This window comes from Phalangium opilio, unplaced genomic scaffold (assembly GCF_054372755.1).
Source record: "Phalangium opilio isolate 3A_F unplaced genomic scaffold, DU_Popi_V2 ptg000079l_1, whole genome shotgun sequence".
NCBI classification, from domain to species: domain Eukaryota; kingdom Metazoa; phylum Arthropoda; class Arachnida; order Opiliones; family Phalangiidae; genus Phalangium; species Phalangium opilio.
The window spans coordinates 5134330-5152500 of record NW_028324187.1 but is presented as its reverse complement, the minus strand read 5'-3'; the positions used below and the strand labels follow the sequence as shown (position 1 = coordinate 5152500).

General features: G+C 38.3%; 1 protein-coding gene and 2 long non-coding RNA genes across 6 annotated transcripts in view; 1 reads left to right on the top strand and 2 right to left on the bottom strand.

The window, feature by feature from the left end:
* Positions 1-15584, top strand: part of LOC149654340 (cell adhesion molecule Dscam1-like) — a 57850-nt gene extending 42266 nt beyond the window's left edge. For 2 of the 3 annotated variants that reach the window (XM_089845809.1, XM_089845807.1), the window contains exons 3-24: positions 3016-3174; positions 3484-3645; positions 6616-6909; positions 7456-7725; positions 7837-8244; positions 8337-8498; positions 8580-8861; positions 8976-9098; positions 9261-9434; positions 9588-9732; positions 9821-9969; positions 11018-11152; positions 11395-11550; positions 12518-12588; positions 12719-12959; positions 13157-13267; positions 13342-13527; positions 13596-13889; positions 13960-14127; positions 14414-14593; positions 15170-15363; positions 15446-15584. In XM_089845809.1, coding sequence (XP_089701935.1) covers positions 3016-3174; positions 3484-3645; positions 6616-6909; positions 7456-7725; positions 7837-8244; positions 8337-8498; positions 8580-8861; positions 8976-9098; positions 9261-9434; positions 9588-9732; positions 9821-9969; positions 11018-11152; positions 11395-11550; positions 12518-12588; positions 12719-12959; positions 13157-13267; positions 13342-13527; positions 13596-13889; positions 13960-14127; positions 14414-14593; positions 15170-15363; positions 15446-15544 — 4163 coding nt within the window. In that variant the 3' untranslated portion in view covers positions 15545-15584. The remainder of the gene's footprint in view (positions 1-3015; positions 3175-3483; positions 3646-6615; positions 6910-7455; positions 7726-7836; positions 8245-8336; positions 8499-8579; positions 8862-8975; positions 9099-9260; positions 9435-9587; positions 9733-9820; positions 9970-11017; positions 11153-11394; positions 11551-12517; positions 12589-12718; positions 12960-13156; positions 13268-13341; positions 13528-13595; positions 13890-13959; positions 14128-14413; positions 14594-15169; positions 15364-15445) is intronic. The other variant, XM_089845808.1, reaches the window with a different exon arrangement.
* On the bottom strand, positions 11420-13742 carry LOC149654341 (uncharacterized). The gene is made up of 4 exons (XR_016370575.1): positions 13608-13742; positions 13416-13524; positions 12513-13279; positions 11420-11538 (listed from the first exon to the last, which is right to left on the bottom strand). It is a non-coding gene; the product is annotated as an uncharacterized LOC149654341 (long non-coding RNA).
* A 181-nt stretch (positions 15585-15765) lies between the features above and the next one.
* Positions 15766-16379, bottom strand: LOC149654339 (uncharacterized). 2 transcript variants are annotated; one of them, XR_016370573.1, is made up of 3 exons: positions 16201-16379; positions 15989-16138; positions 15766-15887 (listed from the first exon to the last, which is right to left on the bottom strand). It is a non-coding gene; the product is annotated as an uncharacterized LOC149654339 (long non-coding RNA). The 2 variants fall into 2 exon arrangements; XR_016370574.1 differs by having other exon boundaries at positions 15778-15887; positions 15985-16138.
* Between the last annotated feature and the right edge of the window lie 1792 nt (positions 16380-18171).

The window sequence follows — 18171 nt, the reverse complement described above, 5'->3', positions numbered from 1 at the left end:
ATAAACTTAAGATATTACTTTAATATATTTTTTACTTTTAACTGGGTTCATTGATACGGACTTCGGGAATGCGTTAGAAATGATTTAATTTTAAATTCCTTCAAGGAGATTGTAATAATAGATGTGTGACATTTTAGGTTTTGACATATCTTTCTTAGAAACTTATCATCAAGTCCCAACCTCTACTAGAGATTGGCATTCCGTCCAACCTTGATCGTATACTTCTTGTAGCATTGGCGTATAAAATTGTGTCGCTAAACGAAAGGACAGTTGAAAGAGTCTGTGAGAAGGAGCATCTCTTAATTTCCCCGGGCAGCAATTCACGGCCTTTCGCGCTTTCTTTATCGAGCTATACATTCCCCTTGAAGAGAACGGGGTCCACCGAGCGGGGATGAGAAGGAAGAGGAGGTTTTGGGGTTCCGCGAGCTCGCGGAAAGGCTGGTAGAAGCTGATATATATCTGGCGTAATCGACTCTATTGAAAGCTACTAAAATTCCCTTTTCACTTCGATCGGCTGAGCCAATTAAATCCTTTGAATTTATTGCTTTGCCAACTTCACTCTCGCCTCTCTTTTAAACCGGTCTCTTACAACTCCCATCAAGTGGTCATGTTCACGGTGAAAGAAAACTGCATGGCTATGTACTTGTCGCGATTCATTGAACGCGATATTCCCCCCAAAGGGATTTCCTAAATAGGATATGTACAAACGTATGTCGTCTATTCAGGGAATTGTTTCCTAAAACTACTAGAGCTACGAGTGCACGCTACAAATTTAGCTGATGGTTTAACAGCTTGGGGGCTTCGTTTTGCAAATGTTTAGACTTCAATCGCGCTGAAATTGCGTGTACTCAATATTGAATATCCTAGGTATTTATTGACGGAACTGGATCTCCATAAACTTCAGGAATTGTAGGGTGTCTTAAGTTGAGGAATTGCTTCAAGTGATACGTGACCATTTCTTACAAGTACATCATTGGAGAAACTTAATCAAATACCAAATCAACCATCAGTCAACTAACTGCGAACAACCCTATTTAGACCTACCTCTGAATAGCCAGTCTCAAACTTAAGAAACGCATCTTATAAGCTCACTAAACTGCTTAAAAGGCGGCTTGTAAAATTGTTTGGACACCTCACAGTCTGTTTTCCCATGGGTTTACAGCTGTTTTTGTCGACATCACACTGTATGTGCGTTCAGTGCACATACAGTGAGAGATAGTTATGCAAAAGAATACGTGTGATCGGTTTTCTTCACTGAACGCCGTCAACCACAACACCCTTATCACGTTCGTGTTGGCCGTCCATTTCCTTATCCTCGAAACACTATTACCAGTTTTTGACGCAAGAATTGACCATCAAGTACTCTATTATGTCACCGGTATATAAATAGAGCTCATTAACTTCTTGCCTATGCGCAGTTTCGGTAAATACCCAAATTAAATATTAGTGTACGGGGCACTTGTTCAAATGTTGACATTAACACTTGAGGGTAGCGTGGAAGTCAGTCTTTCGGGAGCAATTCTCCTTAGTTGGGGGAACGCGGCGAGTGATTTGTTCCGGAGCTCTGAAAATCCCCGCTCTTTACGGTCACTAGTATTTTCGAAAGTCTTCATCTTATTTTCAACTTTTTCTTTTTTTATTTTGACGATATTTCTTAACCCAAAGGAATCCTACATTTTTTTTACAACATATTTTCTTTTTCTTACTAGTCTTGTCGAATTATTGAGGTTCTTATTAACTGAATGCGAGGCGTTCTACTTTACAGCTCCATTTTCCATCCGTGGAAGAGGAAGCTTGAAAATTAAGTGATTTTTCTCCCCAAGAAAGTTGAGAGTGGATAATTAAAGGGGTACTTAAACGAAGGAACGTGTATTTTCTTCATTATTATTATGGAGAAAGACAGTTGCGGTATGGTGCGAGTATTTAAGTATATCTTCAATGAGATCAAAGAATTAAAAATCGAACTTCCATAATCTTCAATTTAAAAAAAATTCCTGAGTTTTCTTTCTTTTGGGAAAAGCAAGCCACTAATCGTGGAGCTTAGGCGCAAAAAATAATTAAAAAAAAAACTTATTTCCGTCTTTTAAATTAATTAGCAATTAGCGTAAATGTACTGTAATTATTTTACAAGAAAAGCCATACACGTGGCTTAGCCAATTTTTGCCATTTACGGATTTTGCTTTCAACATAAGATATTGTCCATAAGTTTTTCACTGTTTGCGGAGAGATTGTCATGAAGTGACGTAGGTTTTAGATTCGAGGTAAAGCGACGCCTAGTGACTGGGGCACTGTCAAAGGCTTAGTACAGACTAAATAGGAACTAGATGGAAGTCCTGCAAAATTAACCACCGAGTGTAGTACTTCAATTCTCGCTTGTCGTTCTCGAACTAGCTCAAAGTAAATCTCTAGCATTACGAAGTATAGGAAGTGTCATACTTATGGAAGTAACATATCTTAAAACTTATGCTTTCAATTAAAGACTAGCTCTTTCAAAAATCTATATACTTTTCTATGGGAAGTAGTTCTTGATACTCAAAGTTAAGGCAGGCTTTGGTCTATTTTAAAATTTGCCACCGAAACTAATTCAGTTTAAAAAGTATACTAGAGAACTTGTTTCGATTCCAAAAAAGAAGTAATAACATCAACGAAAATTAGATTAGAAAGGTATATGTATATTTTAGAAGCAGCTAGCCAAGGCCCTAAAAGTAATTCCAACAAAAGCCATTGCAAGTCTGACGATATTTTTCAAGTCGCGAGATCGTGACCGGCGCTAATAAACCAACCGACCAACCGAATGTTCCCAACTATCGTTACCTTAATGGAACGAGTTTCTCTAATACAATATATGACCCAGGAGTAAATAAACTAGGACTGTTCCGTACTACTCCACGTTGATTTACTCTTGGCCATAACTCTTTTAATAATCCGTATAATCTTTATTTCTCGTATTTGACTTGCAATTTAATTTACTGTTATTAAATTTTGTTATATATATATTTTTCTTGTTTCATGCAGTTTTAGATCAGCAGTATGACGTCAGAGCTCAGGATCAATACGCCATCTTTGGTAACACTGCGGTCTTCCGTTGTCACGTATCTCTGTCCATGCGGGAATTTGTCAGCGTTATCTCTTGGGTTGTGGATCAGAAGCTGATTGTTCCCGTTCAGAATAATGGTAAACCACTACTCCTCTATCTTAAATTTCATTTTAAAGTTCATGGTTAGACTTACGAAATCATATACTTATGATAAATATCTCGCCATAGGTGACAATTTTTTTTATTAGTATAGATGAAAATACTTTTGTTTTAGAACAGAGGTCATGTATCCTTGTTGTAATTGAGGTCAAAGGTTAAACGATAATGTTAGAATAAAAGCAACGTATACCGGAAGTAGGGGGGTGTGTGTGTGTGTGTGGGAAGGAAACACTCGAGAAGTAATGTCGGAAATTGAAAAATAAATGTCAAATACTCTTTATTTTCAGATCATAAGAGAAAAGATAAGTACTTGGCGCTTTCAACTGGCGAACTTTACGTTTTCGAAGTGTCTCTAGACGACTCCAAAAGCATTTTTCATTGCCGGACAAGACATCGATTAAATGGACAAGAAAGACAGAGTTCCACTGGAGGCAAAATCATTCTAACAGGTACTTACGTTAACTATATCTAACCCATGAACGTAATGTCAATTTAAACCAAGTCAAAAGAAGTAATTGTTAATTCTTAAGCTATTTCTTTCACGAACCCTATCGTTGCTAAGAGAGCTTAGCTTTATATAGTTAGGTTTAAACCTAAGCACGCTCCGTATTCGATCGATTCTTATAATTAAACCAATTTAATTGGCCCATTTTAATTAATGGATCATTTAAATCTGCACTGTAATGACTAAAAGTTCATTAAGACAAACTTTCCGATATATCCACAGATCAGATAAAGTGGACGGACCTAGCTTAGCCGCAAGGCGAGTCAAATGACTTCGAGAATACATTAACTTTAAGAATGCTTTAAAATTAAGATCCGCACGTTTAAGCTGCAGACTCCTGCGCTGATTAGATAGTGAAACGCATTCGCTATTCGCCGAGTAACGAATAGTGTTTCCTTGCCCTATACAGGGTGTTCCAGGAAGGTTCCACTTTCGAAGTATCACTCCAGTAATGTTACTCCTTGCAAAATAACGAAGAAAAAATATTCTCCTTATAACAGGAGAATTAATTTTATTTTTAAATCTGGGGAATTTTTACGATTCCAGACAAAAGATTAAGCCTACGCTAAAGATTAAAGGACCCTTCCCCAACCCCAAACCCCCGGGAATTGTAAAATTGGGGTTTGGTAACTTACTTCTTACAAGTAACTAACTAACTAGAATCCAGAACTTTTGGATGTGAAAGAAATTTCACTTTTTTTTCTTAAAAATCTAGTAAGGATTGATAAAAAAAAATAAGTTGGGGGTGGGAGTTGGTTGGAGAATACTACCACGACAAAGGAAAGATATTAATAATTTTCGATCTTAAAATCCATGAAGGGTAATTGCCATGCCACCAACGTTCACTTGGGCACAGCTGTCCCTGACAACTTGGGTTCGCGCTTTTCAAAGGAGGTGAACTGAGCTCCCCTTTTTAGACGCTTTTGTGTATATCCTCAAACACCACCCCCCACTCCTCCCCATCAATGCCGTCTCTAACCCAAGGCCCTAATTACTTACCGTGCTAATCGAAATTGAAAAAAAATTGGGTTTAAATACATCAACGTTACCAAGGTCTTTCAATAGAGAAGGCAGTAAGTATATACACTTTTACAAAAGGAAAATTAAAATGGTAATATAACCAAACGTTTAATTAATCGTGAATGATTTTAAATAAGGTTTTAATGGGGGTTTGTACGTTATGTAAGGAACTTCTCTGGTCTGTTAAGACTTGGTATATACAGTTGTTGAAGTACACAAGCAAGGGGGCGTTGTATGGTGCAAGCTGTAAACGTTTAAAGTATAAATCGATTCGTTGCATCTTCACACCATATACCGTCCTCGCATTGCGAAAAATCATTAAGGACTGACGCCTCCCCATGAACCAGCTTTATCCGTTTTTTAAATCCCTGGGAAATTAGAGGTTTTTGGGTGTTATACCTTAATTGCCGTTCTGATTGGTTTATGAACCCTTTCCAAAAGGGTAAAGAGTATGGTCTGCAAGTTAAGACAAGCTTAACATTGATTAGGTATGTGGACTATGAACACTTTGTTTGGACTTCAAAGTTAACAGAAGTCCTTATTGTTTGAAACACATGCGAAGGAAAAACAAGACGCTCAAAAACACCAGACACTATTTTAACCCCTAGACTTTTGAAACCATGGTCTATAACCAACATTGATTACTAACCAACTTGTTTATCTATTTTGATTGCGAGCTATTTCTTCTTGCCCTTCCGTAAAAAATGCATACGCATTTTTGGATGAAAACAAATTAGGCTTAGCACGGCTTAGCACCTCTTCGCTTTTCAATATTTTTTCCCACCCCATTCTTTTTATTTTTATTCTTCATGAATTTCAAATTCCTCTTCAAAAATAAATTTAAGCTCCAAAAGGGATAGGAGAAGCTGGGCTCCAGGGACCGGTGGGGGTCCATCAAGGCACCCACGCTCGCGACCCCACACAGCGGGGATCGAAACTCCAGTATAGGATGGAGAAAACCTCCTCCTCCTGAACAAGAGCCAAAAAGAGTTACTTTGTGTTTAGATAAATGAACGAGAAACTACCGTGCATCTTATAGAAAATAACATTTCATTTTATTTTATTTGTGCCATGCAGCATTTCTTCAAAAGTTTATATTTAATATATTTATAACCGTGTCCCTTCGTCGTAAATATTTCCTTCCTGAAGTTTTGAAATTTAAATGAAGTATAAGTCATTTATAGAAAAGGAAAAGCAGACGACAAACTTCCCTCGAGTGTTATATTATTCCTTTAAGAACCATCTCAACTAGGCCTATATGACGCTCTCCTTTTGCATTCCCTTATTGATTTATATTTATTTCGAAATTCTGCTTGTTTGTTTGATTTGAACAAACTGCATTGTTTATGTCAGTAACACTGGGGAAATAAAGGTTTATTAGAAGTAGTTCGGCGCATGTCGAGGTTAGGACGGAGTAGGCGAACCCCTAGACATAAGCCTATTAACGAACATCCTATTCTAGACCACTAAAACTTTTATTAACCTCTAATTAAGTATTTGAAAGTTGTAAAAAGCATAATGCAGATTACGGGTTTTCACAGACTGTATATTTAGCTCCTACATCTAGAAGTTCTTACTAGTCCCTGAAGCATCTTGGCAACACCAGGTAGCTTAGCTAGTTTTTATAACTCTACCATCTGGAAATTCATTATTAAACCCGACTGAATGTCAGAATGTTGAAAAGGTCACAACTGAAAGTATAAAAGCATTGAAATAAAAAATGCAGTTAACAAGATTAGTTACGCTCAAGACTGGCAACAAGAGAGAGAGGAAGGCAATCGGGATAACTGTAGCAGAAATAATAAAGAGGTTCTCCCTTTTGGGGCGAAGCGAGTACATATCTCGGGGTCGCTCATAATTCATTGTAATCCTTTTATTTTGCTTTTATCGTCAGATCCTCCCGGTCGTATTTTGCCCAAGATTATTGATAGCCGTCCAAAGATATCGGCGGTTCGGGGTCAGACTGTGGTCATTCCGTGCGCCGCTCAAGGGAAACCGCCTCCCTCCATCACGTGGCACAAGAACATCAAGGATAAATCACGCTCTACCAAAAAGAACCCGAGATTCAGCCAAGTAATGGGAGTTCTTCTCATCAGGAGCGTCACCCCGGAAGATGCCGGCAAGTACGAGTGTCTCGCGCAAAGTGCCGACGATAAAGACAAAGTTGAGACCGAGCTCACAGTTAAAGGTAATTATTAATAGGTGTACTGGACTTTATGCCACTGGACGCCAATATCGTCCTGGGCTTCTCGGTTATTGTTTTACGTTTCAAATCAATGCTTAGGTCCACGCGATAGTAAGTCAAGTAATATAGTAACAAAGGCAAATAACTCTATAGAAAGTGAGCTAGGTAATGGTGAGGTAAACGAAGTAAGTCGTTCCCAGAATGGTTTACGACTTACTCCAACACTCCCTTTTTCTCTAGTTTCTTTACCTCACTTTCTGCAATTTCTATCTGCGGTTGATAGTTATGATTTACCGTAATGTACCGGAGGTTGCGTTTCCTTTTTCTTAGATGAAAGTGTATCTGAATTTATTATTATATTCAGTTTTGTCCCGAAGTTGATAACGCGAAGTAGTTACCTAAGTACTCATCCCCATAATCAACCTTTCATATCCGAAGTGGTCAGTCAGATTTTTGTGACAGATAAGCACTTCGTATAATCCACTTCAATACTGTCACTGGCACTCGCACGCTCTTTAAGAATAATGGTGTATTAATATTTTTCCGCAGGTACTTTAGAGGTGGTCGTAGAGCCTCATCTTCTAGTGGTACTTACCGGCGGGGACGCTCGTTTAAATTGCGTGATCCAGGGTTACCCCGTTGACAACATCATTTGGATGAAGGATTTTCATCTCTTACAAACGAAAGAGCGCCTCGAAATAGACTCCTCGAATATTCTGCACATCTCCCCCGTCTACAGGGAGGATCAGGGAATGTACCAGTGTTTCGTACATCGTGGACTCGAATCTGCTCAAGCTTCGGCGCAAATTACAGTCGCTGGTACGCGAGTTTATCTTTTTTCTTTGCCTCTAAAAGCCCTCAGCACGCGTCTTGGATTTAAAGTAGAAATGCAATGCGTGCTTTGACAGAATAGTTTCGTTTATCCGTCAGATGTTTCTCCCAGCATCCAAGATCGTTTCCCCGAAACGACAGTCGAACCTCACGCCACTGTATCCCTGTTTTGCGTCTTCTCTGGTCACCCTATTCCACTGTTCATTTGGACTTTGGACGGGGTTCCACTTCGTAAAAGTCCTCGTCTGTACCAAGAACGTTCCGACTTACCCGATGGCCGGTTTTTGAGTCGATTAAACGTCTCGGATGTTAAGGAGGAAGATGGCGGTGTCTACGGGTGTTTGGCGCAAAATAATGTCGGAGTTGCTTACCATTATGCCAGGCTTAACGTTTACGGACCACCGTTTGTGAGGACGATGGAAAATGTTACTGTCGTCGAGGGCGAAAATTTGGTTGTGTCGTGTCCTTACGGAGGGTTTCCAGTCGACCCTCCGAGTTGGGAGAAAGGTCGGTAATGACGGAACAACCCCTATCATTTAGACAGATTATTGAGACAATTTTTCAACTAAATAAGTATTATTTTCCATTTAATGTTTAAGGGGGTATTCAGCTTCCCATAAGTCGACGCCAAAACGTTTACCAAAATGGCACACTGGTTATTGAAAATGTCCATCGAGATAGCGATGAGGGTCACTATATTTGCAGCGTTAGTAACGGAGAAAAATTAACGGCGCGTCAACCCCTTATAGTTCTGGTTAGCAGTAAGTCCGTTAACACTTGGACCAACTCATCCCAATTACCCATAATTCTAAATTTCCATCTCTGTCATCCATTGATTATAGCTCCACCCAAAATCATCCCGTTCGACTTCCCTAAAAGGGTCAGGGAAAAAAGCACGGCTGTTATCACGTGTTCGGTCAGTCAAGGTGATTCGCCGTTCAATATCACCTGGATGAAAAACGGCAAACACTTTACGACGGACACCGGAGTGACCATACAAGTTCACGACAGTTTTTCTATTTTGGTCATATCATCAGTAAGACATCGACATTCCGGTAATTACACCTGTCAAGTTTCAAACGTCGGTGGAATGTCAAGTCACAGCTCAACCTTAACGGTTGACGGTCAGTTTATTCCTACTAATTTTTCTGTTTAATAATTAATTATTGACCAATCGCTGATAAAATATTGCCTGTGGAAAACATATTAACTATTTAAGTCTTTCAATTATTTCTTAGTTCCACCTCGTTGGGTTTTTGAGCCGAAAAATACATCGGTTGTCATGGGGAGTTCCGTTTCGATCGATTGTTTGGCGGAAGGTTCACCTTCTCCAGTCATAAATTGGAAAAAGTCCGAAGCAGGTAACCAGCAACCATCTATTTATATATTTTTGGGATCCCCATCGGCCATTCTATATAGTGCCACGCGCCTTGTACTCTCTAAATTATTCCGAAATATTCTTCAAGGGGAAGTCTAGCAAACTTCTATATCACATTACAGTTTTATTTATTTTTCTTAAATAGGAAAATTGCCTCGTGATTTCATCCCAGTCTATAATAGTTTTAATTACGTTGTGTATTCGAATGGGACCATCGTTATTAGAGACGCTGATGAAACAACAGCTGGATTTTATCTATGCGATGCCCAGAATAACGTCGGAGCTGGCTTGAATAAACTCGTATATTTAACGGTTCATGGTATGTATTTTAATTTATAATATATTACGTAATAAATTTATGTAAGTGTCGTGACCTTTAACCCTCAAGTAAAATTTTGGTTTCATGTAGTTTTTTTTTCCTCTTTGGTAGTTTAATTTTAGACGTTTATTTGTATTTATTTCTATGAATCAGCTCCGCCTTCTGTTGAAGCTTTGGAGAGAGTTCAGAACACTGAAATTGGTCTCTCGGTTCAAATCAATTGTCATGTTCAAGGTGACAGACCTTTGGAGATATCTTGGTACAGAGAGAACCAACTTATAGAACGCCTCGATGAAAGGTAACGGTGTTTCCTAGAAACTTTCATTAAATCATTCTTGATATCACGTATACAAGCTATCAAGTTCTCATACACTAATTGAAATCAGATTCGTTAGCAAGTCCAGTCCCCAAAAAGGCGGAATTCTTACGTCATTAAGTTTAAGTCAAGCGACGAGGAACGATACTGGTTCGTATACTTGCCGAGTATCGAATTCATTCGGATTCGCCGAAGCCACAACCAAGCTTTACGTTCAAGGTAACTTTTATGTACTCATCGCGAAACTATCCCTTTAGTTCATCTTGTATTATTTGTTTGATATTCCGATCCAAGAAGGTTTCTTAGTTCGCTGCTTTTTTAAATATTATAATGCCCTTTCGATATCTTAGCTTTTTAGCATTTCAAATTCAAAATGAATCTAGTTTCGCTGCCTTGTTTGGAACTCCCACGATCTCAATCATAGGTCTATTATCGTATAAGGTCATCATAAGTTAGCATCCCTCTATGGGGAAAAATTCTTTTCATTCAAACTAAGGCATGGATCGGTTTATCGGATTTTTATCAGGGTTAGACTTATAAGGACTCGGTAGTAGTAGTCTTATGGTTTGTTGAATGTATTTGCGTGTGGTTGGTTATACGAATCGATAGTTTTCTCTCTTTCCGATCACGATACTTTTTCGGGGGAATTCTAGATTTCCATTTTCAAAATATTTTGGCTTTTCCCCCTGCCCCTTGCTCCTCCATCTTTTGTTTTCGGTGGGGGAAAAGAACCCGATGCTTTTAAAGCAAAACCCCGGCGAATCTGTTTCCGTTTCGAGAAACAAACTATTCCAACTCCAGCGAAAGGAAACTGAGCTACAAAACCGATATAGGCCCATAGGTTTTGTCGTTGGAAAAACATTCCACACATAGAGAAACACGTAGGACGCATCTTTCGATACAAAATATATAAATAGTTTCGCATCTGGATCCTTTTACAGTTTTAGTTCAAACTAAGTTTGCATTCGTATCCCAAAAGCAAATAGAAATAAAGGGAAGTAAGCTAGGTAGGTACTTGGGAGACAGTTGCTAACCTTTTGGTACCGGAAATTAGATTGGGATAACTGGAAATTAGGCTTAGGTTGAAAATAAAGGCAAGTAACCTAGATACTTGGGGAGAGTGCTAACCTTTTGGTACCGTAACTTAGAGGGAGATAACTGGTAATTAGGCTTAGGTTGATTCGAATATTGCGTTAAGGTATAGATAGCTGAATGCGAGGTAGGTTCCAAGATCATAACCTTGACCGAAACGACAGTATTTTACTAGAGTCGCCGTGGGTACCGAGGAAGTTGGATGTTGAAGATTACGGAAGTCGTTCCATCACCCTGAAATGGATTGACAATTTCAACGGACATAGTCCCATTACATCCTACATTCTTCAAGTAGCCCCGAAGGATTATGGTAAATACAAATCTTTAACTATATCTTCCGTTCCTTAATTTAAACTTTTAAAATTCAACTACTCGCATCTCTACCTATTGAATAAATTTGAATGCAATTTCCCGTTTAATTTTATCCTGTTTAAAACGCATTATCGTTAAAATACCTCGTCAATTTCTAACGTAAATTCAGGCTGTTTATAGATAAGAGAAGTTAACAATGTTTCAAATACACAACAAGACGGGGTTCCCTCTAATTAACAGGTATATTAGCTAATTTATCATTCCCGTCGACGTTTAAGATGTTCGAAGTTAAGGAGCTGTCGCCTTGTACCGAATACGCTTTTCGATTGGCCGCTGTTAATGCCATCGGATCCAGTCCTTTCTCCGAAGAAATTCACGCTAAAACTGCCGAGGAAGGTCAGTGTTAAACCTTTACTTGATAAGCTGTAGGTCTACACTTCCCGCTTAAAGTTTACGCTCTGATTTTAAACTAGTTTAAACATTTATTTATAAGACAAATAGTGGAGCTGATGCACCGTCCCGAATCTATATCGTCTCTAAGCTAATTTGCGACTCTATAATATTGATTACTTTCCGGGGTTTTCAATGCCTTCTCTAACTACAGGCCTTCAACCGACAATAGTGCTTAAATCGACTCAAAAGTTATTGCCCATTGCATAAGTTTTAAGATATGTTCCATATAAGTATGACCCTACCTATACATCGTAATGCTAGGGACTTACAGCTCGAGCTAGTTCGAGAACGACGCGAGAAATGACTACACTCGGTTTCGCAGTCCATATTTATATTTAGTCTGTACTAAGCCTTTAACAGTGCCTCACCAGGCGTCGCTTTAAGAATCTATAACGTTTCATCTACGTACGTCACTTCATAACAAGCTCTCGGTAACCAATGACAAACTTATGGCACGTATCCAATGAACTTATTCCCACAAGTTCGGTCCTATTATTACCCACACATTTGGAACAAAGCATTTATTGTTTTGATGTGAACTGCCCTTAGGTGTAAAGGTGTTTTGATGTTAAGGCCCGTAGTTAGAAAAGGCAGTGAGTTGTTATGTCGTGGGTTTTGCCAATTCTCGAATTGGTTGGTTAATTAGCATTTGGCGTCTGTAGTTGACGTGATTTAATGTTCAAATATTAACTAGGCCTACTATCCCCGTCCTCGAACTCACAGACGCTTTAATTCCATACGTAATTTAATTTAAAATTAAGGCTTCCCATATTAATAATTAATATTTATTAAAACTTCACATCAAATATATTAAAACTCAACCATAGGGAAATGTTAATTTATTCAGTCCTGTGAATATCATGGTTAATTCTCACGACCTATTTTAATGTTTTATGGATTTTTACCTTAGCTCCAGACGGTCCTCCTACGGACGTTAGAACTGTGGCAACTGGACCAAATTCGCTCAAAGTCTCCTGGAAGGTATGTTTATTAAGTTAATTACTTTTAAAGATAATTAAATATTACTTGACATAAAATTATTAGGCCATTTAGAATTTATTATTTTCTGCTAAGTTAGTAGCTAGAACTGTAGGTTAATGTTTTTTTATAGATGCCTTTAAAAAATCATTGGAATGGCGAAATCAAAGGTTACTACGTCGGCTACAAGCCATCGATGTCAACCGAAGATAGTTTAGTTTTTAAAACGGTCCAAGTTTTTGAACGTAACGAGACCGAGGTTCATTTGACCAATTTGAAGAGGTCGACTTATTACGCCGTCACAGTACAAGCTTTCAATAGTCAAGGTGCCGGACCCAAGTCCAACGAAATCATAGTTCAAACACTTGAAGATGGTAAGCATTGTTGTTCTGTTATCAAATCACGTGAAATTTTGTTTAAAACTCTGGCGCGAAAAATGACCAATCACTTGAAATTTTGTTAAGATTCATTATTTTTTTGTTTATTTGGCAGACTTATGGGAAAATTTATTTATTATTTATTTAGTATTAGTCGCGATAATCAGGGAAAAATGTCCTAATTATATTCGCAGTACCGCCAACTGTTCCAAACTTAAGCATCTATTCCGTGACCTCTAACTCCGTAACGATCCAATGGAGTCAAAACAGACCATTCGGCAGTCCAGCGATAGGTCAGTACTTTAGTGAGTTTTAATCTAGTTAAAATTACTTTTGATTAAGTTAATTAAGCATATCATAATGACAATAATTGGTTTAGAATGTTTTCTATACCATCGCCAAGAATATGGCGACTGGAAGGAAACTAAAGTTTCTTCAGTTAATGGCACTTACACTTTAACCAAGTTATCTTGCGGTACGAGGTACCAGCTTTATATGGTGTCTTTCAACAGTGTTGGTCGTAGCGAACCGAGCGACATTATTAACGTGCGAACCAATGGTGCTGGTAAGTTAAAAAATCACCATTTTTAAAACCAAAATGGCTGCCAAATGGTATATGACGCGTAATTACAGCACCCTTGTCACCTCTCCGGGAAGATTTCCTCTCGGTTGACGCGACATCAGTGACTTTAAACTTCCTATCGTGGCAAAATGGCGGTTGTCCCATATTAAATTTTGCCATAAAATGGCGTAGAAAACACCGTTCTTATTGGTCAACCGTTAACGATAAGATATCAGCCAATCAAACGCTTCATACGCTACAAGGATTAACCCCCGGACAATGGCACGATCTGCATGTTGTTGCGCAGAGTGCCGCCGGTTCCACAGAGTCCTTGTACGAATTCCTAACGCTAAACATTAGTGAAGGTAAGAATAAGAGAGTATATACTCAAGTACTTGTGTTGTTCAGCACGTTAGGTTTTTTGGTTCTTTTCAGAAGTACGTGTTAGCGATCCTTCAGTTGCTCAAGAAGCCTGGAGTGGTTCCTTACTAGAAATTACAGTCCTCATTCCTGTTTTGACCACCTTACTTATCATCGTGGTAATTGTAATTGTCGGGTGTTATATGTGCCAGAAAAGATCGAGTCATCCAACACTACATCAAGGTAAGTCCGTTTTTCCTTATTCAAATTTTCCAAACAACCATTTTGTATAACTTGATGAAGTAACTTCAGTAATGAACAAAACTTAATTACCAAAACTCTTCCCTTAATTACGTACCAATTATCAAAGTTTCAAGCCTAACTCTCGTTTTTATGTAAAAACTGCCATAGGGAACTTTAACCAATTAGCGATCTGCTTATTTGTTCGAAACTACTATAGCTTTAAATAAGTTGGTAAATTAATTGGTAATGAAGGTATGGCCTTTGTTTTGGTATTGGGTTGTATTAGATAATTCTGACGTGACCTGTCAAATGGAAGCGGAAATCAGTGCCAAAGGACGATATCTATTCGAGACGATGCCCATGAAAGAGATTGACTCTGAACTAATGCAGCAATTGTCCCGAGAAATCAATAACGCCGACGATCTCAACAGACAATTGAATCAAACAACTACTAGGAGCAATACAGGTAATAACGTCTACCTATATTATTATTATCAATAGACAACTATTCTCCATTGTGTAACGTGAAGAGCGCTCAAGCGCATACATACAACTCCCTTGGGAACTCTATAGAAATTAAGGGGTAACTGTGCTAAATGACATGGCATTTAGAATTGCTTATATCAGTAAGGGAATTTCGAATTCGCTCAATTTCTTAGGGTCCTGAATGTTTTAACCCCAAGTATTTAGTATTGTTGGACAGGTTAGAAGTTGGGCTATGATATGCTCGAAGGGTATCTCTGTATGTTTTATAGAACCAGAGTTACGAGCCTCCAAAGTTCAAAAACAAAAAGAAAAACCGTGTTAATCCTATGCAGAGTATGTTTCTGAACATTTTGCTTAATTACTTGGTCCCTTTTTGTTCTAACCTCAATTATTAGGTATCGTTGGAAAGGGGAGAAATTAGACTATAACATACTCAAAGGATTTTGCTATATTATTTATAGAACCAGAGTTCTGATGGTTCCTGTTAAATGAGATTAGAAGCGTATTATAAACTTCTTAGAAGTATATTATTGTAGCGAAAATAAATGTATTCCAGTTGGTAGACGAGGGAGCGAGGAAGGCACCCATTACTCAACACCCTACGATACCGTTAGTGACAAGCAAGAGACGGCGTTGAAAAACTCTTACTTATCCCCCGGAAGTCGTCCCTTCAAACAGACGACACTTAGCAGACGGAAACCATCATTAGATAATTACGATGGAGATCACGTTTATGTTAGCACCAAAGAGGTACGAACAAATTGCTTTATTGTCGACGAAAGTAAGTGAATCAAGTAATTCAAGGTATCCTCGCGCGTTGTTAAATTTGCAGGCGTTCCGTCCAGAGCAATCTTACGAAGCTCTGAAACCGAGTCACAGTCGAACCGGAAGTTTATCTTATTCGGTATTCGAACCAATTCCGAGAAGTTGACAAGACCAAATATAAATATAGTTAATATATGACACTAACTATCTTCCATGTCCACTTGTACGTGTTCGAACACGAGAACGCGCATGGTTTGTTAATTGATCTTGAGGACGAAATGGTGTTAACATTTTATTAGATTAATATTACTTAAGTATATACTTAATTATATTGCGTGTGTTGTCGCGAATGACCAAAGGACCTCGGGTTTCGTTTGCCCCATTTAAAATGGAGTAAGTTTTATCAAGTTAACCTTCCTTTGGGACCCTTTGCAAGGCGGTTCAAAGGTCATTATTATGGGTATATATTGACATTATACCAATTTGTTAGTTGTTTTATTATCATTAAGCTTGAGGGAAAATGTTTGGCGTGTTTTAATAAACAATTACGAAAAAATGTGATGTCTGTTTATGCCACATCAAAGATTTCCTATGCCAAAACCTTACCTACCCCTGAAATTGACATCCAGGCAGTTAGAAATATGTTTGTGCCAAAAAAAAAGCGTAAAAATGTTTTCTTAAGCAATTTATTCTCTAGGTGTACCAACAGACGCGTAAAATGCGTGGCCTTCCTTTTCCCAAATAGTCGAATTAAATGCCACTAACGAAGAAAGGCTTAATTAGCGATTTGCTAATGCGTTCGAAACCGTTGCATTGCATTACCCGGGCCTTTGCTTCAAAGTCACCGTCGTTAAGGGACAGCTTCCAAGAGAGAGAGAACGGGTAACTCGGGGCAAGGGCCACGCACTTAGACTAGAAGCTGCTTGCTTTGAACTATGCGACATATAGATCTGATGAGACAAATCCTAGGACGATCCATAACGGGAATCGAATCGTAAGTAACCTTTTCTCATATGACTGGACTGCTCTGTTAGTTGATATCGACACTCCTTGCTGATTGGCTCATACCGTTCCGTTATTATTATAAGCGAATTCCAAGTGTTTCCCATCCCATAAGACGGAACGAGGGGTTTCACTTTAACACGTGAATTTGTAATTAGCTCGGTCCTTTGTGAAGCGTCCTTGTTGGGAAGCTAGGGTTCTCGCTAATTGGCTCACCGTGTTTGACAAATCCCATTAAAGTTTCAAACTGTTTTAACTCGGCGATGTTTATATGAAAGTGGAATAACTAGCTTTGGAGGTACGCGGTTGTAGCTAGTCGGCTGTTACTGAACGCATTTATATCATAGCGACAAAGTATTCCTCCGAGACTACACGTAAATTGATCGACAAACCGCGCCAACTCCCAATTAGAAGTAAATCAAGCGATGTTCTAACCCAACCGAGTCAGGTCAAATATACAGCCAACTTTGACCCAGCATGCAGGCTTTAGCTTCTTGATATTCACACATACTTCTCGTTTTATTTATTTCTGTTTACTATGGTATTAGGTACACAGTTTGGACTGGAAAACTTATAACAACATTTTACGCGTTTGGTAACAGCCGCTTTGTTTTCATAGTATTAGTTTTAATACCAAAAGTGAAACTAATTCTAAACTAAATCTTAATTTACTTTGTGATATTTGTTTGTTGCTCGTGCAGAATATTTTCATTCACTTATGTAGTTTCGTCAAAGTCGTGATAATATGTTTATTTATTTAAATATTTATTTACTCTAAAATATAATGCAATATACGTAACGTAATCTAAATTGTAAAGCCCTTTCAAGTCGCTGGAATTAACTTTGGCCGACTGCCTGACTTAAATGGGCGTGGTTTAGTAATAACTTTATCGGCTTAAGCTTTCTCCCCGTCGTATTCCCCCGGGGTCATCGGTAAATAAGCCCCTTTAGTTGGCAAGCTCATTTTCGGACCAGCGCCTCTCGCAATTATATTTAGATGCGGGAGAATGCCGGGAATGCATTTGCGTCGCGCGACGTACGTGGTGCCATCCTCCTATTGTTTCAATTTTAATTAAGAAATGCAGGTTTTCTTGACTTTGACGCGGTTAAGTGGAGCGGAATATTTTCCGTATGAAATCCTTACTTTAAAACATTCACTTAACTTTTCCACAAATGTCAACAATCATATCGAAATAATTTCTAATTTGATAAAAGTTTTTGGGAAAAATTCAACCGTAAAAATTAATTTCTGGGCAACTACTGAAAATATTTGTGATAGAGGGTGGTTTAGTTATTTGAAAACAATGGGACGCTGGCGTTCCGGTATCTTCATCAAGACTTGACATTGATTGGGTATTTGTGGACACTAAGATGTTAATTAGATAGGGCCAGTTCAAAGTGACCAGTCCCTGCACGAAAATCATTGTTGTTTTAAGTCAAATCTAACATAAATCTTTGTTTGTTGTTCACATACCCCTAATAAATGTTCCATCTTAAGACAACAATTTTCTGAACACACCTTTAGCTAGACCACCCTTGTCTCTGTCACTTGCACAAGTTTTAAACCCAACCCAATACAATGTATCTTATATACACCATTTTTTATTTTTTAGACATTATGCTAAACAAGGTATTTGAAGCTGCATTCGTTAATATAATCCAAAGTAGGATTTACTTGGGCATTAAATTTCTTTCTTCGCATCATTTAAAATTCAAATTTGTGATGAGATTTTGTTTTTATAAAGCCTTTATATCTTAAAAAAAAAAGAAAAACTCTTAACGGAAAGGGTA